The 24,443-nt window shown below is 41.6% G+C and overlaps 3 protein-coding genes across 3 annotated transcripts; all 3 read left to right on the forward strand.

Moving 5' to 3' along the window:
• Positions 1 to 2,408: 2,408 nt before the first annotated feature.
• Positions 2,409 to 17,173, forward strand: LOC143482569 (myosin-7-like). The gene is made up of 39 exons (XM_076980945.1): positions 2,409 to 2,500; positions 2,659 to 2,711; positions 2,856 to 3,064; positions 3,276 to 3,419; positions 3,504 to 3,660; positions 3,863 to 3,890; positions 4,167 to 4,272; positions 4,356 to 4,448; positions 4,561 to 4,624; positions 5,210 to 5,308; positions 5,399 to 5,502; positions 6,010 to 6,148; positions 6,334 to 6,452; positions 6,548 to 6,697; positions 7,580 to 7,750; positions 7,891 to 8,200; positions 8,616 to 8,692; positions 8,786 to 8,991; positions 9,093 to 9,216; positions 9,294 to 9,430; positions 9,543 to 9,798; positions 9,906 to 10,148; positions 10,232 to 10,408; positions 10,484 to 10,629; positions 10,733 to 10,823; positions 10,904 to 11,293; positions 11,726 to 11,852; positions 11,988 to 12,106; positions 12,464 to 12,660; positions 13,452 to 13,635; positions 13,820 to 13,985; positions 14,086 to 14,210; positions 14,298 to 14,606; positions 14,697 to 14,900; positions 15,176 to 15,472; positions 15,941 to 16,045; positions 16,197 to 16,292; positions 16,652 to 16,786; positions 16,905 to 17,173. The coding sequence occupies exons 3-39, from the start codon at positions 2,864 to 2,866 to the stop codon at positions 16,923 to 16,925; spliced, it is 5,817 nt and encodes a 1,938-aa protein (XP_076837060.1). The 5' UTR covers positions 2,409 to 2,500; positions 2,659 to 2,711; positions 2,856 to 2,863; the 3' UTR covers positions 16,926 to 17,173.
• A 1,568-nt stretch (positions 17,174 to 18,741) lies between these two features.
• mrpl34 (mitochondrial ribosomal protein L34) lies at positions 18,742 to 19,947 on the forward strand. Its single transcript, XM_076981405.1, has 2 exons — positions 18,742 to 18,924; positions 19,554 to 19,947. Exons 1-2 carry the CDS (start codon positions 18,869 to 18,871, stop codon positions 19,855 to 19,857), a joined length of 360 nt encoding a protein of 119 aa, XP_076837520.1. The 5' UTR covers positions 18,742 to 18,868; the 3' UTR covers positions 19,858 to 19,947.
• Positions 19,948 to 20,800: 853 nt separating this feature from the next.
• LOC143482629 (claudin-4-like) lies at positions 20,801 to 22,305 on the forward strand. Its single transcript, XM_076981033.1, has one exon. The coding sequence runs from the start codon at positions 21,336 to 21,338 to the stop codon at positions 21,996 to 21,998; it is 663 nt and encodes a 220-aa protein (XP_076837148.1). The 5' UTR covers positions 20,801 to 21,335; the 3' UTR covers positions 21,999 to 22,305.
• The last annotated feature ends 2,138 nt before the right edge of the window (positions 22,306 to 24,443 follow it).

Below are 24,443 nucleotides of genomic sequence, written 5' to 3' on the forward strand. Positions count from 1 at the left end.
TCAATCACTTTTCATGTTTGAGCTTTATTAAAAAGTTTTGTTTTGTCCTCCCAATATGACTTATTAGTTTAAGGAATTAAGTAACATCTTTTAAGCTTTTAAGTTACAAAAAACATGAATGACTGAATGTGCTTATTTTAATAGAATAGATGAATAATAAGATCAAAAGCACAGTTTATATTGTTCTTGATGCTCAGGAATTGACGGGTACAGCTCTGGTTGTCTATAGTCTGTACACGTCCCAGACTGGAATAGCCTCAGGGTCTCAGAGCAGTACTGTCAAAGACACAGTGACACATGGCATGCACTCTCAGAACCCACTTAAGTCTAATCTCACTACCATAATGAAGCAGCCATAGACCACATTCCACTCTGTTGAATCAAATCAAAATAAATATATACAAATATTTTAGCAAAGGAAGTGTCTAAGTGAAACTCACTCTGTGTAAACAAGTCATCCTCAGTTAAATGAACCATATGATATTTGGATTCAGAAGGGGATGATTGAACCCACCCAGCTTTGATCAAAGTATTAGTTTAAGCTCAGATCAGTTTAGTAAACAGGAAAAAACCTCTAGACAATATTAGATGTTACCCTATCTAACTCCATATCTATGCCTTTATCTAACCAGAATCCTAAAACTAAATCTAAGAATATTTAGAACAGAACTGAAACTTTCCCAGGAGTCTTTGCAACAATTCTGCAAGGACTTAATTCAGAATCATCCAGGAATCACAGCATGAACAATACTGCAAGATCTCAACGCAGGAGGCTTTACTCCCCCAAGACTTGTATCTTAAGGAAAGTTATAAGAAAATATGTATTTTTTCTCTTTGTACAGATTATGTCTAAAGACATTCTGTAATAGAGCAGATAGACTGGACCACGTTTAGACTGGACCACACTTACACTGGATCACACTTAGACTGGGCCACACTGAGACTGAACCACACTTAGACTGGACCACACTGAGACTGAACCAAATTTAGACTGGACCACACATAGACTTAGGCACACAGACTGGATCAAACTTAGACTGGACCAAACTTAGACTGGACCACATTTAGTATAACTACTGGGATCAACGCGTTTGTGAACAATAAGATCTGGTGTTATGGTAGCAGTACAATGCTGAGTGTGGCAGGAACACGAAGAACCCAGACACAGCTTGTGACCCACAGATGCCAGCTGTGTGTCGCCTGGATTAGCACATAAAGCTGTCAACAACCACTTAACAGTTATTCCTGTCTCTCCCTGTGCCTAGATTATAGAAAAGACGTGCATTGGGTGCTATGACAACAGACGGTGGCCCCAGAAATGGAACCTGAAATAAGAAAACAGGTGTTTTATTTTGTAATTCATGAAGGAAAGTCCTAGGTGATGGACTTGGTAGTGGACCTTCTTGTACACACACTTCAGGGATGCTTCTAACTAGAATTGCATTGTATGTGGTCCTAATCCGTAGTGTTACATGTGCAGTGTTGCCACCACTATAATAACTAGAATAGCTGTGGTCAAGGGATTATGATCATTTATATAACAAGCTTGAATTTGACAAACTGAACTTCAGTTATATGTTTTCCTGTCATATTCTTATCTGTTGCAAACATTTGAGTGTCTGTATATTTAACATTAACCTGACCTAAACTGAACTATTAAAGGTGAATTTTACTTAAAGGTGGTATTGAGTCAGAATCAAGAATATCCCAGACTGTGGTATACGGACTCCTGGAGTGTGTTGAAAAGCCTCTCTGGGGGTGGGATAATGCTGGCTTTGGGTGGGGTGCCATGGAGACCTCTCCTGATAACCTGATAAGAACCATCAGCACTCCCCAGTCTCACCCTATCACCACATACCACGCACCAGGGGCTTTTAAGGAAGTGCCCTGGTTTAAATGCACTCAGTGCAAAAAAGGGAGTCAAATCATATCCAAAGCAGGAGGTAGTGTTGTCATTTTGTTACCCAGGTAACGTGATTCAAAACAACAGCACAGGTGGGCCTAGACTGATAACAAAAGTATACCAATGAATTACCAAATTTACAATATATTATGACCGCCGTGTGTTTAACTAGAGTTGTTTCTTTTTTTATATATCTGGAAAACCCAACATGTGAATCAAAGGTTTCACAGTACTTAAGCTAAGGTGTGTTAAAAAAAACTGCTCATATATGTGGAACAACAAAAATATTTTGCCTCCTTCAATAAATGAGTGACAGGTGAAGGGTTAAAGAATCAAAGATGGAGAATGGGTAGAACTGTGACATAACCCAGACCTGCTGCACTCTTGGCTGACAGCCCAAAGCCCCAAAATGGCACCTCTTAGTGCAAGAGCATGAAGGGGTGATGTGATGAGGGTGTCTTGTGGGAGGTGATGTGTTGAGGGTGTCCACTGGGAGGTCTAATGGCACAGCTATGACCTTCTAGGGCCATGGGGTCAGAGGCTATAAAAGAGCTCTCTGCTATTGTACGATAAAACACTGCTGCCACATTTCACCAGGTACTGTCTGAGCTTACACTGTATAGAGAGATCTTTAGTGTTTCAACATCCTTTTAGCTCTCTGCTGGGTCCTCAGTGTGTCATGTCGACATGGTAAAAGAGTCGACTGTATTGTGAGAGTTGACTGCATTGGGTATTTGACCTCTTTTCTGTTTCAGGATTAAAATCACTGGATCTTCCATCCTTCTCTGCTTCCAGTAAGAAACTACAGGTATATTTCTGATTTTTCTGAACCTGCTTCATGGATACATCTGCAGATGTTACTGAAATTCTTGGGAAAGACACACACACACATGTGCGTGTGTGTTTCAGTAGTACAGTTGTGTGCAGGTAAGCTCTTTTTCCTGTAATTTAGGAAGAACTATGGGAGACGCAGAGATGTCAGTGTTTGGGGTCGCAGCCCCATACCTGCGCAAATCTGAGAGGGAGCGTCTGGAGGCGCAGACGCGTGTGTTCGACATGAAGAAGCAATGCTTCGTTCCTGATCCTGTGGAGGAGTTCGTGAAGGCCACCATCTCCAGCCGCGAAGGAGACAAAGTGACTGTGGAGACAGAGACAGGGAAGGTCAGTCCAGAACATCTGTCTCTTAGATCTGAAGGTCTGAAGATCAATTCTTACAATTTTTTCAAAATGTGATCATTTATGTTAGACATTATAGTATGGTAGTGATACAGCCATGCAACCAGAGCTGTATATGTATATATAATGTACTCATAAGCACTTTCCAAACACAGCTGATATTGTACTAATTTCCTGTATCTCACTAACTTTTCAGACGGTGACTTGCAAGGAGAGTCAGGTTCTGCAACAGAATCCCCCAAAGTTTGACAAGATTGAAGACATGGCGATGTTAACCTTCCTTCACGAGCCGGCCGTGCTGTTCAACCTTAAAGAGCGTTACGCAGCATGGATGATCTACGTGAGCACCAGCTCTGTACACCACCCCAACCTGCTCTGTGTACCTGGGAGAAGATCTAACAGTGTGAAAATCTTTCTATCATAGACGTATTCAGGTCTGTTCTGTGTCACCGTCAACCCCTACAAGTGGCTGCCGGTATATAACCAGGAGGTGGTTATTGCCTACAGGGGCAAGAAGAGGAGTGAAGCTCCCCCTCACATCTTCTCCATCTCTGATAACGCCTACCAGTACATGCTCGCAGGTAACAACGCCAGACACGGAATCAGAGATTGATTGATTGCAGGGGACAGTAGATCATGGTTATATATATATATATATATATATATATATATATATATATATATATATATATATATATATATATATATAAAATAAAGCTGCACAATAACCATGATCTACTGTATAGTGTAAAGTGTGTAATATAAATTTTTTTTTCTGTGCAGACCGTGAAAACCAGTCAATCCTTATCACGTAAGTTTCTAGTAAACCACAGCACAATCACAGTCAGAGCCGGAGTGGAATCGGGAGATTCGGGAGGATTCCCGATGGGCCGGCTCATGTCCATCTCTAGTTTGGGCCGATTGGGAGGGGAAAAATAATTTTGGTCCGGATTTGGGTATGAAACTCCCGGGCTGAAAAAGAGTCCCACTCCGGCCCTGATCATAGTACAACCACAGTACAACCACAGTACAACCACAGCTTTGTTAAAAGGCTTCATGATCTGTGGCTTACACCCTTGACCCTCAGCGGAGAATCCGGTGCGGGGAAAACCGTGAACACTAAGAGGGTGATCCAGTACTTCGCCAGCATAGCAGCAAGCGGCTCCAAGAAGGATACTGCTGCTCAGAACAAGGTTGTGATGCACTCCCACGATTCAGAAGAACAGACCTTCATAACATAATCTATGAAACTTGATGATAAATATGTTGTTTTCAGGGGACTTTGGAGGATCAGATCATTCAGGCTAATCCTGCCCTGGAGGCGTTTGGCAACGCCAAGACAATCAGGAACGACAACTCCTCAAGATTTGTAAGACAACAGTAAAAAAAAAAAAAAACACATGCACGAATGCATGAACAATTCTGAGTTTATGTAAAATCCCCTAAAGTTGTTATTTTAAAAGCCCAAATGTTTCCTTCAGGGTAAATTCATCAGAATTCACTTTGACACCAGAGGAAAACTGGCATCAGCTGACATTGAAACATGTGAGTTATTCTAATGTTTTACAACTCAAATTATCCAGATTATCTTCTTTTGGTTTCATACAAATGGTTTATATCACACCAACCATTTGAAATGTCGTTCTATTAAAAAGCTTGTATGACAACTCACATAGGTTTGTTAACATATATATTATTTGAGGCAAAGGTCACAGGCTTTAATGTCACAATGTTAAAACATTTTGTTAATTACCAGTGATGATAAAATTCAGGATCTGATCTGAGTTCAGGTTTCATATGTAAACGCCACACAGTGTATGAGAGATACAGTCATTTAGATTTATGTCTATTGATTCCACTATGGAAATAAAATGTACAGTTGACTCTGACAGTTCTTTTGCTAGTTACAGTAGGTGTGTCAATTTGGTCATCCTAACTGTAAGCTATTCCCACTTTTCAAATTATATTTTAGTAAATTTATTTATAATGTGTGTTGTGTTCACACATGCTGTATAACACAGGAACGAACACATGATTAATGTTTATCAGGATATTTGTGCATTTATCAAGCAGTTGATTAAAGCAGTTTTCACTTTTTAACCCAAACCTTTTTATTGTTGCTCCTCTAAGATCTTCTAGAGAAGTCTCGAGTGATCTTTCAGCTTAAAGCAGAGAGGGACTATCATATCTTCTATCAGATTCTGTCAAACAAGAAACCTGAGATTCTCGGTTGGTGCATAGAATAATTTTCTACATACAAAACATTCAGATGAGTCTGTATGTCTAAATGAACGGATGTCCCCTCATTCTGTCCAACAGAGATGTTACTGGTGACTGCAAACCCCTACGATTATGCCTTCATCTCTCAGGGAGAGACCACTGTACCTTCAATTGATGATGCTGATGAACTCATGGCGACCGACGTACGTTTCTACGTCTATTTTATATTTACGTGACTGTATTTGTATTTGACCAAACAGAAACTGATCTAACTTAGCTGAAGAATAAGATGAAGGTTAGCTTTTGTTTAACCTTTAAGTTTTATCTAACCTAAAATTACTACCAGTTTTTTATGAAGCAAGATTTCAGGTTCCAAGTAAATTATTAATCTTACATTTTTGTTGTCAAGTTGTTTATAACCTTGTTGTTACCTTATGCTGTGGCATATACCAATGAACTGAAGCCTTTGTATTTTACTACATAATTTAACTGGGGATCTTTTACATTAAAATCTAATAAAATATACTTTTTTAGCCTTATTTCAGATTTGATCCTTTATTTATTTATTTCCATGAATAGTAAAATCTCTACCATCTTGGTGGATTTCAAGATCTACTTTATGATTTTAGTTTAATGTCACTTATAATATTCATGTGTCCAGGGCTTCTGTAACATGTCTGCTTAATCTGACTGAAGCTCTTTAATTACAGAGCGCTTTTGATGTACTGGGCTTCACACAAGAAGAGAAGAACTCCGTGTACAAGCTGACCGGAGCCATCATGCACTACGGCAACATGAAGTTTAAGCAGAAACAGCGTGAAGAGCAGGCGGAAGCAGACGGAACTGAAGGTGTGCAGGACGCCCGGAAGAAATCACACCCGAAATCTGAACATTATCAGATGATCTTATTCGTTAGCTGTTAGACTTAAATACCAAAAGCTTAATAATATAAGATTTTATTCATCATGTGATTCATCGTGGGTAAATACACAATATAATACATTTAAATACACAATATCTGAACATTTTTGCAGACGCAGACAAAGCTGCTTACTTGATGGGCCTGAACTCTGCTGATCTCATCAAGGGTTTATGTCACCCCCGCGTGAAGGTGGGGAACGAGTGGGTGACCAAAGGACAAAATGTCCAACAGGTAAAATCAAAATCCCCAGAAAACTCAGCGGATTCATCAAAAATAAATAAAGAAATAACCCCACGACGGCTGCACCTTCATACTGGTCTTCTCAGGTGAACTACGCAGTGGGTGCGCTCTCCAAAGCCGTGTATGAGAAGATGTTTCTCTGGATGGTGTTGAGGATCAACCAGTCTCTGGAAACTCGCCAGCCACGCCAATACTTCATCGGGGTGCTCGACATTGCCGGCTTTGAGATATTTGACGTGAGTATTGAAATATTTGACGTGAGTATTTAGACATAAAATTATAAGACCCTCCTATCTTTTTAGACCGATACTATGTAGTATTTTAAGCATTTAAAATAGAAATTAGTGATCTTGTAATGTTTCTATAGCTCAGTGAAACCACGCTCCAACCCCTCGGGTTTCTCTTTGGTTTTTACTGGGCATCATTTAAATTTGTAACGTGGCTCGCGCCACGGAGCGAGGAGACGGACACAATCGCTGAAAGGAGCGAGATTTAATACGGGGAATACCAAAAGCAGAGTCGATAACACAGGCAGGGGTCATAACAGCCAAGCAATCCGAACAGGAACGAAAAACAGGCATGACAACAGAAACCAGGAGGACTCACGAACTAGGGATCAAACAGGCAGACAAAACGACGTACGAACCGACAAGGCACAGAGTAGACGACCAAACAGCATGAACAAAGCAAACCGACAGAGTAGACAAAATCACGGATACTGGACTGGGGAAATACTGGGACTTTATACATAGAACTGAAACAAGGGACAGGTGATAACAATGACACGGGGGCGTGGTAACAAACAAGGAATCCATCAAAACCAACGAGCAGGGCGGGACAAACAGGCAGGGAACACGGACATGAGGGAACCCAGAGTGACAGCTACGAGAGGGGGCGTTGCCCTACGTGACAGAATTGCTGATTTTTATATATTTTGCACGCTATACACTAACTGTGTGTCAGTCACTATATTTGCATCCGAGTGTTTTAAGGGGAAAACCTGTATTGCAATACTTTTAATACATTTAATTGGATCACATTAATTGTACAGAAGAGTCAGTGTTATGGTCTTTCAGCACCACAACAAGCTGTAATGTCCATTTATTCTTTTTATACAGTTTAACACCTTTGAACAACTCTGCATTAACTTCACCAATGAAAAACTGCAGCAGTTTTTTAATCATCACATGTTTGTGCTGGAGCAAGAGGAGTATAAGAAGGAAGGCATAGAGTGGACCTTCATTGACTTCGGCATGGACCTGCAGGCCTGCATCGACCTTATTGAGAAGGTGGGCTACCGGCCACATCAGGGTCTTCAGTCGTCAGTGCTGCAGATCAACTCTTTGGTTATGTGTGTTCCTTGAGAGAGATTTTAGCATTTACTTGCTGATATTCTGTTTATTTATTTCTTTGTTTACTTACTTATTAGCCAATGGGTATCATGTCTATTCTCGAAGAGGAATGCATGTTCCCAAAAGCTACAGATTCCACCTTCAAAGCCAAACTTTATGACAACCACCTGGGGAAATCAGGCAACTTTCAGAAGCCGAGGGTAATGAAGGGCAAGGCTGAAGCACACTTTGCGCTGGTCCACTACGCTGGCACTGTCGACTACAACATCAACAACTGGCTGGTGAAGAACAAGGATCCACTCAATGAGACGGTGGTCAGCCTCTACCAGAAGTCAGCGCTGAAACTGCTGTCAGTGTTGTTTGCCAACTATGCCAGTGCAGACTCAGGTGTGTTAAACAAAAGCATCCTAGCCTTCAGTACAACTTTGGAAGCATTTTTTTAAAAGGATTTTTAACTTATATCTGATAATCTTTTGCACTCATATTTTCAGTGATCATAAATGCTCAGAAAATTGATCATGTTTTAGCTATTTAAAAAAACATTTTTAGGTACTAAAAGCAAAAAAGCAAAAACCACACTTAAGGTTGCTTTTGGCAAAATGTTCAAGGTATCTACTTAATCTCATGCCATGAAGAAGCAGTGCTGTCACTTGGGAGGTGTTTAACGTTGTCCTCGTGTGTGACATGATTCTATAATTCCAGAAATCCTTTGATGGTGTAAATGGGTTGTTGTGGGAACATGTGGGGTGACCTAGTTCTGGTCTCATACACTTTCACAGCTGACTCTTTCACTCCGTTTCAGTGATGTCTGACACTAGTGGCAAAAAGGAAAAGAAGAAGAAAGGGTCGTCGTTTCAGACAGTGTCCGCTCTTCACAGGGTTTGTCCAAAAGTCAACAAAAAACTTCTAAAGTCTTCAATAATCCCTTTGTGTTCGTTTCCTTAATGACTACGGCAATGTTTTTACTGACAGGAGAATCTCAATAAGCTGATGACAAACTTGCGCTCAACTCATCCCCACTTTGTGCGATGTATAATTCCCAACGAGACAAAAACTCCGGGTGCGATGGACAACCCTCTGGTGATGCACCAGCTGCGTTGCAACGGTGTCCTGGAGGGCATCAGGATCTGCAGAAAGGGTTTTCCCAACAGGATCCTGTATGGTGACTTCAAACAGAGGTGGGAGAATAGTACCCACACTGTTACAACACCAGTGGAAACACTGGGAGTGTTCCGCAAAGGAATGATTGTCATTGCTTTTGTATTTTGTAATTTGGCAGATATCGCATCCTAAACCCATCTGCAATCCCAGAAGGACAGTTCATAGACAGCAAGAAAAGTGCGGAGAAACTGTTGGCTTCACTTGATATAGATATTCAACAGTATAGATTTGGACACACTAAGGTAGGAGTTCTGTTTGGGTTGTTGAGAATTCCATTCTGAGATGTTAGAGATAAGTAAACGTTAAAACATGTTCCCAGGTGTTTTTCAAAGCTGGTCTGTTAGGCCAGTTAGAGGAGATGAGAGATGAGCGGCTGTCAAAAATCATCACGGGAATTCAAGCTAGGTCTCGTGGGCTTCTTTCCAGAATTGAGTACCAGAAAATGGTGGAACGCAGGTGACAACCAACAAGCTTTCTTTTCTTTTTCTTTCATTACATTTTTTTTTTCATTACAAATGTCACTAACAGTTTGCTGTTCGATTATTTCTTACGCATTTGTTCCCTAAAGGGATGCCTTGCTTGTAATCCAGTGGAATGTGCGTGCATTTATGAGTGTGAAGAATTGGCCCTGGATGAAACTTTACTTCAAGATCAAGCCATTGCTACGGTCTGCTGAAGCAGAGAAGGAGATGGCTAACATGAAAGAGGAGTTCTTGAAGCTCAAAGAGGCATTTGCCAAATCTGAAGCTCGTAAAAAAGAGCTTGAAGAGAAGATGGTGTCTCTTCTCCAAGAGAAGAATGATCTCCAACTTCAAGTGCAGGCGGTAGGTTTGAATGGTGTTTGAGATAGAACATCAACAACAGCCAAAAGAAATTAACAATGACGAAATAAAAAACGAAAGCATGTTCATGAGCTCTTGAATGTAAACAGGAACAAGACAACCTCTGTGATGCTGAGGAAAGGTGTGAAGGCCTGATCAAGAATAAGATCCAGATGGAGTCCAAAATAAAAGAGTTGACGGAGAGATTAGAGGACGAGGAAGAGGTCAACGCTGAAATAACAGCTAAGAAGAGGAAGCTGGAGGATGAATGTTCTGAACTGAAGAAAGACATCGATGATCTCGAACTCACTCTGGCTAAAGTGGAGAAGGAGAAGCATGCTACAGAAAATAAGGTTCCTCTCCTTCACACATTTAGTTCGTGTTCAATGATTTTGATGACGGAAAGGCAGTTTTCTCAAAATTGTTTACGTTGCAGGTGAAGAATCTGACTGAAGAAATGGCAGTTTTGGATGAAATCATAGCCAAGCTAACCAAGGAGAAGAAAGCCCTGCAGGAGGCCCACCAGCAAGCTCTGGATGACCTGCAGAGTGAGGAAGACAAAGTCAATACCCTCACCAAAGCCAAAGTCAAACTGGAGCAGCAAGTGGATGATGTGAGTAAGCTACACAAAGACAGTCTAAATGGACACTTCTCTAGCCTGTGAGTTAAATATTTTATCCATCAACAGTTAGAGGGGTCTCTAGAGCAAGAAAAGAAGATTCGAATGGATCTTGAAAGGGCAAAAAGAAAGCTGGAGGGAGACTTAAAGTTGACCCAGGAAAGCATCATGGACCTGGAAAATGACAAACAACAACTAGAGGAACGTCTTAAGAAGTAAGATGAAAAGGCAAACATGACTCCTTAGGTCTGTTAACAATAAATATGATAAATAACAATATGGTAAATGAATCTTAACAATACGAATTGTTTTCACTAGGAAAGACTTTGAAATCAGCCAACTTAGCAGTAAACTTGAGGACGATCAAGCCATAATCCTGCAACTCCAAAAAAAATTGAAAGAACTGCAGGTATTTCTTTCTCTCACATTTTATAGATGAGATTTTATGGCGTTTCCGCATGGCCATGTGTACATGCTGCTTGATTTTAGGCTCGAGTGGAGGAACTGGAGGAAGAGCTCGAGGCGGAGAGGGCTGCCAGAGCGAAGGTTGAGAAGCAGCGGGCGGATCTGGCCCGCGAGCTGGAGGAGATCAGCGAGAGGCTGGAAGAGGCTGGCGGGGCGACTTCCGCTCAGATCGAGATGAACAAGAAAAGGGAGGCCGAGTTCCAGAAACTGCGCAGGGATCTCGAAGAGGCGACTCTGCACCACGAAGCCACGACTGCCACGCTGAGGAAGAAACAGGCAGACAGCATGGCGGAGCTGGGAGAGCAGATTGACAACCTGCAGAGGATCAAACAGAAACTGGAGAAGGAGAAGAGTGAGCTCAAACTGGAGCTGGACGACGTGGTTTCCAGCATGGAGCACACTGTGAAGTCCAAAGTAGGTTTTCATTAAACAGCGAAAGTGACTAATCTGAAAGGTCTGAAATTCTCTGCGATAAATATAGCAGCAATGGAAAATTGTCCCTTAGTACAATCTTTGCACAGCAAAACAATATTTCTATATATTTTTTTATAATAGCAATGTTTCCCTGAACATATTACATGCAGATCTACATTTAATTTTACTACGTTTGGACATTTAATAAACACACAATACTTCAGAACAAAGCAGTGGTAGCAAACTTGTGAATACTTTATTCATGTCCTCTCTCACACCGCAGTGAATGATCTGCTTCTCACCACATATGTGTTCAAAGCCAAAACACCTGATGCAGTCTGATTGCATATGTCAGCTATACTGTGAGTTAACACATTTAATACATGAAGTATTAACAATGTAACACAGTTTGTCTTATTAACTTTTTCACAGACTAACTTGGAGAAGATGAGCAGAGGTTTGGAGGACCAGCTGAACGAATTTCGAAGCAAGTGCGAGGAAAACCAAAGGTCTCTAAATGATTTTACGACACAGAAGGCCAAGCTGCAGGCTGAGAACGGTAGGTTTATGGTTAGGGGTTAGGGGTTAAGGTTAGGGGTTAGGGTTAGGCAGTGTATGCTGTCTTCACTCCTCTGAATAGGCCACGTCTAGATGAACCAGTGAAATTCTCATATTTTATTTGCTTCCAACTTAGATGAACTTTCTAGACAGATAGAGGAAAAGGAATCACTCGTTTTTCAACTCACAAGAGGAAAACAGTCCTACAGTCAACAGCTTGAAGATCTGAAACGCCAGCTTGACGAGGAAGTCAAGGTAAAGCATTACAAATTATTTGTATTTGTCATTTTTGACCACATTTTTTTGTTTAAAAACTTGTACAGAGTGCAGGTCTTTAATTTTTTAATATGTAAAATCAGACAGACACCAGTGTAATGAGGACATTCTATGAAAATGAAAACTTGTTGAGTTCACTTTCTGAAAATGGAAATAAACTGACTTTTAAAATGTGCCTTTAGAGACTCAGGTCAACTATATTGTGAAATATATTAACATACCAGTCATAACACACTTTCAAAATATATAACCCATTTTATCTCAGTTACAGAACAAACAAAGCTACTGTGACTGCTTACCAGCAGAGTCCTGAACTTCTCATGCCCTTTCTTGTAGGCCAAGAACGCCCTTGCCCATGCAGTGCAGTCAGCACGGCACGACTTGGACCTGCTGCGTGAGCAGTTCGAGGAGGAGCAGGAAGCCAAGGCTGAGCTTCAGCGGAGCCTCTCCAAAGCCAACGCTGAGGTGGCCCAGTGGAGAACCAAGTATGAAACTGACGCCATCCAGAGGACAGAAGAACTGGAAGAAGCTAAGTAAGATTCCTGATTGAACACCTCCAATATCTCATAGACTTGAATACAAATCCTCAAAATCTGGACAATAGTCATACATTCTCATTCAATTCACAGTCAGAAGAATATTGGCTTACGCAATGATGATTGTGCTATTCTCTCTGTGTCATCTAGTAAATAACCTCCCTTGAACATAAACAATCTGTGGATTCAAAATTATTTTAATCTTGCAGCTAATTTACATGGAGATGTCAGAGCAACAGCTGTAGGTTCTGTGGTATGAACTACAGTCCCAGTAGTGGAGTCAGTGCTGGTGTCCCAGTAGTGGAGTCAGTGCTGGTGTCCCAGTAGTGGAGTCAGTGCTGTGCTGGTGTCCCAGTACTGCACCATCATTCACACAGCAGACAGCTGAAATTGGGCAAGACTCTTTGTCTAAGACCATAAGTCACCACAGGCGGTGACCAGGTGAGGTAGCTAGGCGCAGTGACTAGGTGTGGTGACTAGGTTTGGTGACCACATGTGTGGTGACAAGGTGTGGTTATAGAGCTCTGGAGCATCTAGGTAGTGGATGGGTAAAAACTCCAAAGTAAACACAAGCTAGTCTGGATTACTAGAAGAACCACAAGAGGAACACAAACCTATACATGTACAGAATATATGCACGTGTTCACTCCCTGGGTCAGATGTGTGTTCTCTCACTCAGTCACAGCTACTGAAACTGATAAACGGTTTATGTCTCTGCATGAGTTTTTTGTATTTATGAAATGTTTTATTATGCTTGATGTATTATATGCACTGTCATGACTACACAGGAAAAAACTGGCCCAGCGTTTGCAGGACGCCGAGGACGCCGTGGAAGCGGTGAACGCTAAATGCTCGTCTCTGGAGAAGACGAAGCACAGGCTTCAGAATGAGATTGAAGATCTCATGATTGACATGGAGCGGTCAAACGCAGCCGCAGCCGCCCTGGACAAGAAACAAAGACACTTTGATAAGGTGATTACAAACATGTCTCCTGTCGACAATATCTGCTGGACATAAAAACTGTGAATCTTGCTAATATCAATTTGCCCGTCTGTGCTGTCAGTAGACACAAAAAATAACTGATTGGCATTTCATAATTGGTTACTACCATAAAGACCATGCTAAACTGGATCTAAACTTTGCTGTACTATATCAGGTGTTAGCTGACTGGAAGCAGAAATATGAAGAATCTCAGTGTGAACTGGAGAGCTCTCAAAAAGAAGCCAGATCTCTGAGCACTGAACTCTTCAAGCTGAAGAACTCCTACGAGGAATCTTTGGATCAACTTGAGACGATCAAAAGAGAAAACAAGATTCTTCAAGGTCTGTTATAAACTAAGCTGTATTTGCTATACATTCAAGAAGTTTCATATTATTATAAAAATTGTTAAAATGCTTTGCATCCTTAAATGTATTTTTTCAGAAGAGATAAGTGACTTAAGTGATCAGCTCGGCGAAAATGGAAAAACGATCCATGAGCTGGAGAAAATCCGGAAAGAGCTGGAACAAGACAAGGCTGATGTCCAGGCGGCCCTGGAGGAAGCGGAGGTAAGTGGTCAAGACCACGGTCAGATACGCTACGCAGAGCAGTCAAATGTTGTGACAGACAGCAAGCTCAATATTTCTGTTCTCTAGGGCTCCTTAGAGCACGAAGAGGGTAAAATTCTAAGAACACAGCTGGAATTCAACCAGATAAAGTCTGACATTGAGCGCAAGATGGCTGAAAAGGATGAGGAAATGGAGCAGTCAAAGAGGAATCTAATGAGGACCATTGACACTCTACAAAGCTCTTTGGAGGCAGAGACTCGTAGCAGGAACGAAGCCCTCAGAGTAAAGAAGAAGATGGAAGGTGATCTGAATGAAATGGAGATTCAGCTGAGTCAGGCCAACAGACAGGCAGCAGAGGCCCAGAAACAACTCAAGAGCCTCCATGCTAATCTTAAGGTAATACATATGCATGTATGGTAATCATTATGTAGATACTGGCTGATATGTACTTCAACAGAAACCTAACGGTCAACATCCTTCACGTAGGACTGCCAGCTTCAGTTAGACGACTCTCTTCATGCCAACGATGACCTGAAGGAGAACTATGCCATCGTAGAGCGCCGCAACCTTCTGCTGCAGGCTGAACTCGAGGAACTTAGAAATGTCCTCGAGCAGACCGAGAGAGGGCGGAAGCTCGCCGAACAAGAACTGCTTGATGTCAGCGAGAGAGTGCAACTTCTGCACTCACAGGTGGTTCATGCATTTCTCCATTACATTTTTCTTGGTCTATTTAAAAATGAAGGAATGTCAGTCATGCCAATCGTTACGTTGCTCTCTGTTAGTGTCTGTATGCAAACAATTTTACATGATACACAGAGACTCGCAGACCCAATGTTAGCTGATTCACTTCTTTATTGTTCACGAACAATACACCGGCACTCTATGCTTGGTGCCATCTACTGGGTAATACTCTATAACAGTTTTTTAGGTTCATACATAACACCACTGACCTTTTCACCCAACAGAATACTAGTCTACTGAACCAAAAGAAGAAACTGGAGGCCGATACATCCCAGCTCCAGACCGAGGTGGAGGAGGCAGTGCAGGAGTGCAGGAACGCAGAGGAAAAGGCGAAGAAGGCCATCACTGATGCCGCCTTGATGGCCGAGGAGCTGAAGAAGGAGCAGGACACCAGCGCCCATCTGGAGCGCATGAAGAAGAACATGGAGCAGACGATCAAGGACCTGCAGCACCGCCTGGACGAAGCCGAGCAGATCGCCATGAAGGGGGGCAAGAAACAGGTCCAGAAACTGGAGGTCAGGGTGAGTGTTACAGGAGGGTGAGTGTGTTACACAAACAAGGAGGCCAAGGTGAGTGTGTTACATCAGGGTGAGTGTGTTACATCAAGGTGAATGTGTTACAGTAGGGTGAGTGTGTTACATCAGGGTGAGTGTGTTACATCAGGGTGAGTGTGTTATATCAGGGTGAGTGTGTTACATCAGGGTGAGTGTGTTACAGGAGCGTGAGTGTGTTATATCAGGGTGAGTGTGTTACAGCTGGGTGAGTGTGTTACAGGAGCGTGAGTGTGTTACATCAGGGTGAGTGTGTTACAGCTGGGTGAGTGTATTAGAGCAAGGTGATTGTGTTACAGAAAAAAAGTTGAAATATATATACATCATCGAGTCTGTCCTGTAACCAAAGAAAGAAGCAAAAAAACTGAATAAGTTCTTCTGTTATTAAAGTTTTATTTTATTTTATTTATATTCTGAATATGTATAACTTGATTGCAGATAAAAGAGTTGGAGAGTGAACTTGAGGCAGAGCAAAAGAGGAGTAGTGAATCGGTGAAAGGAATTCGAAAATATGAACGTCGCATTAAAGAACTTTCATACCAGGTTTGACAAAAATCTACTGTAGTACTCATATACTGATACTGATAAGATGTAGGTGTGTGGAACAAAAATGTATGCATATATATTTACATTTATGGCATTTAGCAGACCCTCTATAATATTAATGTTTAACCATACACTTTATGACCTCTAGACTGAAGAAGATCGCAAGAATATAGCCCGTCTTCAGGATTTGGTGGACAAACTACAACTTAAAGTTAAGGCCTACAAGAGATCTGCTGAGGATGCAGTAAGTCATGATAATGTGAAAGAGTCTGACCATGTGACCAATCAGCCAGGTGTGTTAGTGCACTAGGGTTAGGAGTAGTGCACTAAAGAAATACAGTGGACTAAAAAGAACTATAAATATAGACTTCTACAAGCAGGGCCGCCCAGTGGAGGATGGGTTTCCTTTTGAGTCTTGATCCTCCCAAGGTTTATTCCTAAACCCCACCTGGGCAGTTTTTCCTTGCCACCGTCGCCCCTGGCTTGTTTATTAGGGATTTGGACCCATGCAGTGGCAACATGTGTTGTAAAAGGTGCTATATTAATAACATTTACTTGATTCGTCTTGACTACAGCAGTGTGCTGTGCACCCTTGTGTCACAGGAGGAACAGGCCAACGTTCACCTTGGAAAGTTCCGCAAATTGCAGCATGAGCTAGACGAAGCAATGGAGAGAGCCGATATCGCCGAGTCCCAGGTCAACAAACTGCGCACGAAAAGCCGTGAAACAGGTCCAAAGGTACCTTTCCTCTTCAGCTTTCACAGAGGTTCTAACTACGAATTGCCAGATACAACGTGGACATGAAATTACATTTACTAAATTGACAGAATCTGTCTTCTCCGTTGTGTTAATACAGAAAGCTTTTGATGAAGAGTGAAGGTCTGGACCATCGAAAACAACAACAGTATCTACAGCCTCTCTCTCCTCCCTACCATCCAGTGTCACAGCCTGCATTAACACTGTTGTGTGTTTCGTGGATTTATGACTGAGGTTTCATGACCATTATTAGGTGTCTCTGACATGAACGTAACACAAAAGTGTAAATCATTGTCTGGAAATTTTAAATAAATGGATGACTAAGAATGAATATGTGAATAAGTAAATAAATACATTCTAAGAAGCAAAGTCCCTGAAATATTGTTTTGTAGACTGATGCAACAATGAGAGCCATAATGAGGCCTGTATATTTATTGAGGTATTTAATCAGACAAGAGTAATCCATCACAAATTACTGATTACTTCTCCAACATTACTGAGAGGGCTATTGGGAGGATAAGAATGAAAACTATAATCTTTACACCACTTTATTACAGAAAAGAGTTAGAGTACAGTTATATCTGTGTGTACTTTATTCTATTCAACATCATGATGATGCCGTGCTGAATGGCAGAAGAGACACACATGACTGAATGCACGTTTTAATAGCAATAGCAAAACGCTTTTTAATCTAATGGATTATTCTTAAATTGTTTCTAAAGCAATTATAATTTGGGAAAAGTAGTAGGAAGGGTGCTGGCCTATATATGAATTCATTTTCAAAACACACACAAAAACACTATTTTAGATGCACCTCAGCAAATAGTGTTCTTTCAGGACTTTAGCTCCTCCCCCTCCAGGTACTCTGCGTATGTGAGAACGTCATGAGGCCAGATGGAGCAGTATCACAGGAGACAGCCTTATCAAGCTGCTTAAGAAGAACAGGTTCATCTGAAGAATATAAGTTAATCAGTATTTGTTTATCTCACAAAAATACTTTGTACAGTACATATAATTTTTATAAATTGTGTAATTTCATATATCATTTTAATCATTTTCATCATATATTATTTTTAGGCTATACATTATTTTAACCATACATTTGTTTATGTTCATTGTTTAATATTTCCTTTTAGTACGTCTGCTTCTTTAGGAATTCTGCATTGCTTCAGGATTTAGAAAATTCATTTTTCCTCATTACTATGTAAAAGTCAATGTTTTGATAGATTGAATTAGTTACTGAGAAACCTCATCCACATTTTCTCACTACATAGAACTTACTTATGGAAAACACTACAATAAATATTAGGAATAAATCAAATCAAATATATTTGTATAGCGCTTTTCACAACACATGTTGTCACAAAGCGCTTTACAGGATTTACAAGGTTAACAATACTATGGGTCCAAATCCCTAATGAGCAAGCCAAAGGCGACAGTGGCAAGGAAAAACTCCCTAGATGGTGGGGAATAGGAAGAAACCTTGGGAGGACCAAGACTCAAAAGGTATTTGAATAAATATATTTTCAAAAGTATTATTTCTCTATTTCATAAATGTGGTATATGCTTTCATATGATGTACAGTTTATGGCTGAACGTGGCATCCATCCACTTTATAAAGGACATACCAAGTCAAATTCAAATCTTCCAAACCGTAAAAGTTTCAGCAATATAATACATTACATACATATAATCCACGTTGTTAGAAACAACCCTTGGTTTCTAAGTAGTGGATGGTGTAGTCGACGTTGCTTTCAAAGAACATTAAAATTGCAATACTGTATTTTAAGTATGATAAGTTGATTCATGATATTTACTGGCATAACTAAAAGATGTAATCCTATGAGTAAGTTCATTTGAAGGTCCTTCGTTCTACCAAGGACTTTGTACTGCGATGTTCAATTGGAGATCCAGACTTTTATTTTGAAACATGTAGCGGAAAGCCACTTTGCTAGTTTGACATTACTGCTGCTAGACGCCCGATGAAAGACGGATCATCGTGTCTTTAAGCATGTTGTGCTGATTTTGACGTGAATCTGGTAAAAGGATCCATTATCCAACGAAATGAACTACATGCGATCAACGTGTTTACGGTTTTGTGGACCTAGAACGCCGTGTTGGTATGTTATATTTGCTCTGATCTATTTATATTGGAAGAGTTCTTGCTGGACCACCAGTGGTTTGTCTTCAGGTTAGCTAGCTATCTAGTATATATGCAACGTTAGCCAGCGTTTATGAACGTACTTTCAATGTAAAGTTCTCACTACTGGAATGTTATATTAAATGGAAAGATGTCCTTATGTGCTTAGCTACCTAGGTTAATTTACTTCAGGCTAATGTTGCACGCGTGGTGGCTAATGTTGTTCAGCAACTAAGATAACATTTCAGCTAGCTGGCTACCTCGCTAACGGTAGGTAGCTGTACTTTAAAGCCACCCAGGTAGCTGGCTAGCATTTAAAACTTAAATCTTAACCATCAAAACAATGATAAGCAAATCGGATTGTACTTGTGCATGAAACTTTATTCTCTGTAGATGTATGGGATATGTGTTATTGAAAAGAACCATTCCATACAAAACACACGTCAGGTCACCGGTGAGATATATCTGTGTGTTTGTGATTTTTAACAATCCAGCTTGATATGAATGTAGTAATAATTATTCATGTTTGCTGTATTTTCTGGTATTACAGATAATTTATATATAAAATCTTTACTGGATTTAAAGTGCGTGTGTGTTTCTGATTTCCAGGACTGATGGCGTTGCTTACAGTTGTGGTCACCTGCGCAGTATCAGTTCCTGGGTTATGGGTGGATGCTCTTGGATGGATGCACAGCAGAGAATACTACCCCCCAGGGCAAATGGTGCTGGGGTGCTGCCCTCTCCCCCCTGGTACCAGCAGCAGGTTCGCAATCGCAAAAGAGGCACAGAGTACCAGCCCAACAACATAAAGCGAAAGAGGACCCATGGTTGGATCAAGAGGCTGAGCTCACGCGGGGGTATCGAGGTCATCCTTCGCAGGATGCTCAAAGGACGAAAATCACTTTCTCATTGAGACTGTCGTGTATCCGCATCGGAATGACAAATTTATCCTCGTCATTATTTCTGTATGTAAATGTACAACAATAAAAGCCATATAAAACTATGGTGCTGCTGGTATTAATGTGACACCCATCCCCTGTGCAGTAAAGGTTCTTGATTCAAATACAGGTGCATCTCAATAAATTAGAATATCATTCAAGACAATGGATTGTCTTATTTCAAGCATTACCATACAAATCAAAATCACGTTCTTTTGTTTGGATGAAAACTATCTCAGGAAAAATCAAACAAAACATACTTTGGGCAAGCTTTGGTGGCTCAGTGGTAGAATTCTTGCCTGCCGTGTAGGGTACCCGGGTCTGATTCCCAGCCAATGCAGAGAATATCCATTCCAGACAAAAGATTGCTTTGTTTTTTAGCATTACCTTACAAATGAGAATTCTCCTTTTGTTTGGAAGGAAACTGTCTCAGGAAAAATAAAACGGACTTTGAACAAGCATTGGTGGGTCAGTGGTAGAATTTGGATCCGGGTCACCCGCGTGGCAGGTTTTGATTTGTGTGATTTTTGTTTGTAACGTAATGCTAAAAAATAAGACAATCCTTTGTCTGGAATGGATAGCTTCTGCGTTGGCCGGGAATCTGATCCAGGTCTCCCGCAAGGCAGGTGAGAATTCTACCACTGAAATACCAATGCTTGTTCAAAGTCTTTTTTATGTTTTATTTTTCTTGAGAGACTTTCCATCCAAACAAATTCTTATAATGTTTATTTGTAAGAGTATTTTCAGGCTGTGACTGATCAACTTTATTCCCCTATAAATATTACAGCTCTGAACATCACCCTTATTCTTGAAAATCGGCATCATTATGCTTCGTCTAGAACCTTCCAAGATTCTGTTACATAACCTAGTCAAAAACTCCACTGCTGTCTCTCCCAAACATTTCCATGCCTCCACTGTAATATCATCAGGTCCAACTGCCTTACCACACTTCATTCTCCGAATTGCAGCCCTTACTTCCTCCTTGCTCACCTGAGGCACTTCCTGATTCACAACCTCTACCTCTTCTAACCTTCTTTCCCTTTCATTCTCTTGATTCATCAGCTTCTCAAAATACTCCTTTCACCTTCCCAAGACACTCTCCTCACCAGACACCACATTTCCATTTTTATCCTTTATCATCCTAACCTGCTGCACATCATGCCCATCACGGTTTCTCTGTCTGGCCAATCTGTACAGATCATTTTCTCCTTCCATAGTGTCCAACTTCTCATACAAGTTGGACAAGTTTCTATGCCAAGGCTATTCTACAAAAAAATAAATTTTGAAAAGGACCAATCCTCATGAGAGCTCAACCAGGAAGGCTCCACCTTCCCCTACAGGACACAGTTATAAAGGACCGGGCCACTGACAACAATCTCCTTCAGCTACTGAACTGTGCGGGTTGGTTTCTGGAGTGGATTCCCTACAAGTGTAGTGCTTTCAGGAGAACAGAATGGTGGCTCTGGGGTTGGAGATTCTGGGGTTCACACTGGCGTCTCTCGGATGGATCCTTGCCATCTTATCCTGCGCCCTGCCCATGTGGAGGGTCACGGCCTTCATCGTGTACAGCGTCGTGATATCTTCGCAGTGCGTCATCTGGGAGGGCATCTGGATGAGGTGTGTGTGGCAGACCATGGAGCAGATGCAGTGTAAGGTCTACGACTCCATGCTGGCGCTCAGCTCCGACCTGCAGGCCGCCCGGGCCCTCTGTGTGATCTCCATCCTGCTGGGCGTCCTGGGGGTCTTAGTGTCTGTCATAGGGGCCAAGTGCACTAACTGCATAAAGGAGGAACAGACCAAAGCCAAGGTGATGATCACAGCTGGAGCGACGTTTATCTGTGCCGCAGTCATGCAGTTGATCCCCGTCTACTGGACGGCCCACGCGATAATCACGTCCTTCTACAACCCGCTCGTACCGGACTTACAGAAGAGGGAGATAGGTGCATCCCTCTACCTGGGCTGGGCTGCCGCCGCTCTGCTACTGATCGGGGGAGTGATTCTCTGCTGCAGCTGCCCCCCACGAGAGGAGAAAAGGTACGGTACGGCAGGCAGGATGGTCTACTCCACCACACGGTTTGTACCACCCAGTGGCTATGACAGGAGAGACTATGTGTGAACTATGGTACGGTGGACATTTGGTAATGATCTAACCTTGCACTGGCTTTGATCAGACTGAGAGACTGATAACACTGACCAAAGAAGAGGAAAAAAAACATGCGATCAAAAAATCATTTTTTTTCAAGTGTCAAAAAGAAACGGATCATCTCATCATTTGGTTCTCTTGTTACATCTGAAAGATGTGTAACGGTTACGTTTTGTATGTCCTGGTTGTGGTTTAAATATTAACTGTGCAGAATGGATACAGTTACAGTTTTAAATGTGATTTTGTTAACTAAGAAACTGAGTGTGATTTTGGCTGTGTTTTCTGGAGGGGGTAATGGTTATTTATAACTGACCATTACACACTGCTTTTTAAACATTGTGCTTAAATACAAAATAAAATAAATAAAACTGTATATAATAACTGTGTAATTCATTTTTTTCCGTTTTTAATATTTTATTTAAAGTATGCTCAGTATATCCTGTAAAGTATAATAAACAACTGTTTTATAAAGTGATTGCTAACAAATATAATAATTTTTAGAAATTTTCATAGGTATAATTACATAATTATCCCTCACACAACTCAAACTACTCATTACATTACTGTCACGGTAGGTCAGCCTGGATGTCGCCAGAGGGAGCGTACTCCTACCATCCCAATCACCGGAGTACTGACACCTGTCACTTAATCAGGTGGTGGTGTATTTATTCCCACAGGTCGCGCTGTCCAGTGCTGCGCATTCACCATACTACCCCGCCTCGCTCCGTGGGATAAAAGACCTGCTTGTTGTTATATTCGCCTTCGCACTCCGTTGATGCTATTTAAACCGCCTTCATTGCTCTTTTTCTGTTCCTGTTTGTACTGCCTTGATGCCTGAGTATTTGAGTTCGACATGGATAATAAAACCAGTCACCCTCAGCCTCTGCCTCCTGCTGCTTCTGTCCCAACGTCACAATTACAGCTATTCTGGCTGTAATTCAAGCAGGAGCTTTGTTCAGTCCATTATAGTAATGCCTTGAAGTTTGGGCCACATTACTAAAGAAATAACCTTTGGACAAGTAAACAACTTAGAAACACTTGTAACGCTGCATATTCTGCGGAGCAAGATGGCGGACACAAACGCTGAGAGGATTTAATAAGGGAAATTCCATAATCGTGGCCAACAGGGCAGGCAGGAGTTGTAACCAGAGAGCCATCCAGACATGATAGATACAGGGGCATGATAACACAAAATAAAACGAACAGGGCAGGGAAACAAGAACTGAGAGAAAACAATGGAGGTGCAAAATACCTGAACAACGATAACATTGAATAATCACAAAGCCAAACAAACCACAATAGAACCAATAACCCACAAGGGACTAGGGAAACACAGGAGTATACATACATGGAACTAAACTAGGCACAGGTGAAGACAATAAAGACACGGGCAGACAGAGGGAAACCAGGGCAACAGACAAGCAGGGCGGGATTAACGGGCAAGGAACAACACAGACACGAGGAACAGGGAACCAGAGTGACAGCTAAGAGAGGGGGGCATAGCCCTACGTGACAACGCTAGATTTCTGAAATTTCCCTATATACCATCAGGTCAGAAGCTTCCGTCTATACGACATCTATATCTTATATCAGGCGTACTCAACTAAATTTGTCCGCGGTCCAATTTTGGCAGATACCTGTGACCTGAGGTCCGGTGCGGCGGGGGTGGCGAACGTTGTTGAGCGGGGGGGGGGGGGGGGGGGGTTTATACTTTCGCGAGCGTCATTGCAGTGTTCTCCGAAACGATATGTGGTAGAAACACCCCTCAAAACAGGGGAATGAACATTTACCTGACCAATTTTAATGTTGCTATGTGCTTCAGGTTTGAAAAGTGCTGGAATTTAGGTTAAAGTACTTTAAAATGCTTGAAATTGTAACTACTTGGTTTTACAACAAATATCTGTTTGACTGAATCGTTCACGCGCGAAGTTACAAAATTCGAGAGGTGCACGACCTCGCGAACCGACACAGCGATTACGTCATTTTCGCCGCGCGGACCCTCGCAGGCAGGCAGGGGTGGCGAACGTAACACTCGTGACGGAGTGTTTTTTCAATAGCCCTGAAATAAATGCTCCGGTTTTGTTTTGGTCCGTATCCGGTTAATCAGGAATGAGATTGGGTCCGGACAGGACTGCGTTCGGGTCCGGATCCGGACCGCGGTCCGCCAGTTGAGTACCCCTGTCTTATATATATAAGTGGTGGGCTGTTATCGGCTTTAACGCCGTTCGTTAATTTGATACTCTTATTGTGCGATATAAAAAATATCGCCGTTAATCCATTCTTAAAATTGGGTTGGGAACTGGGTCAAAATAGGTAAGCAAACTGATGACATTCACCTTGATAGTTTAGCTTGGCTGTATTCCTAACCAAATTGCACAGTAGGGGGCGAGAACGAGTTTTCAAACCTGTGAATTACCA

This window comes from Brachyhypopomus gauderio, chromosome 19 (assembly GCF_052324685.1).
Source record: "Brachyhypopomus gauderio isolate BG-103 chromosome 19, BGAUD_0.2, whole genome shotgun sequence".
Taxonomy (NCBI): domain Eukaryota; kingdom Metazoa; phylum Chordata; class Actinopteri; order Gymnotiformes; family Hypopomidae; genus Brachyhypopomus; species Brachyhypopomus gauderio.

Bases quoted from the DNA above. Each gene is read 5' to 3' on its own strand.
- LOC143482569 (XM_076980945.1), top strand. From the start codon at position 2,864: ATGGGAGACGCAGAGATGTCAGTGTTTGGGGTCGCAGCCCCATACCTG. The intron at 3,065-3,275 runs GTCAGTCCAGAA...CTAACTTTTCAG, and splicing joins TGGAGACAGAGACAGGGAAG to ACGGTGACTTGCAAGGAGAG. The intron at 15,473-15,940 runs GTGAGTGTTACA...ACTTGATTGCAG, and splicing joins TCCAGAAACTGGAGGTCAGG to ATAAAAGAGTTGGAGAGTGA.
- mrpl34 (XM_076981405.1), top strand. From the start codon at position 18,869: ATGAACTACATGCGATCAACGTGTTTACGGTTTTGTGGACCTAGAACG. The intron at 18,925-19,553 runs GTATGTTATATT...TCTGATTTCCAG, and splicing joins GGACCTAGAACGCCGTGTTG to GACTGATGGCGTTGCTTACA.
- LOC143482629 (XM_076981033.1), top strand. From the start codon at position 21,336: ATGGTGGCTCTGGGGTTGGAGATTCTGGGGTTCACACTGGCGTCTCTC.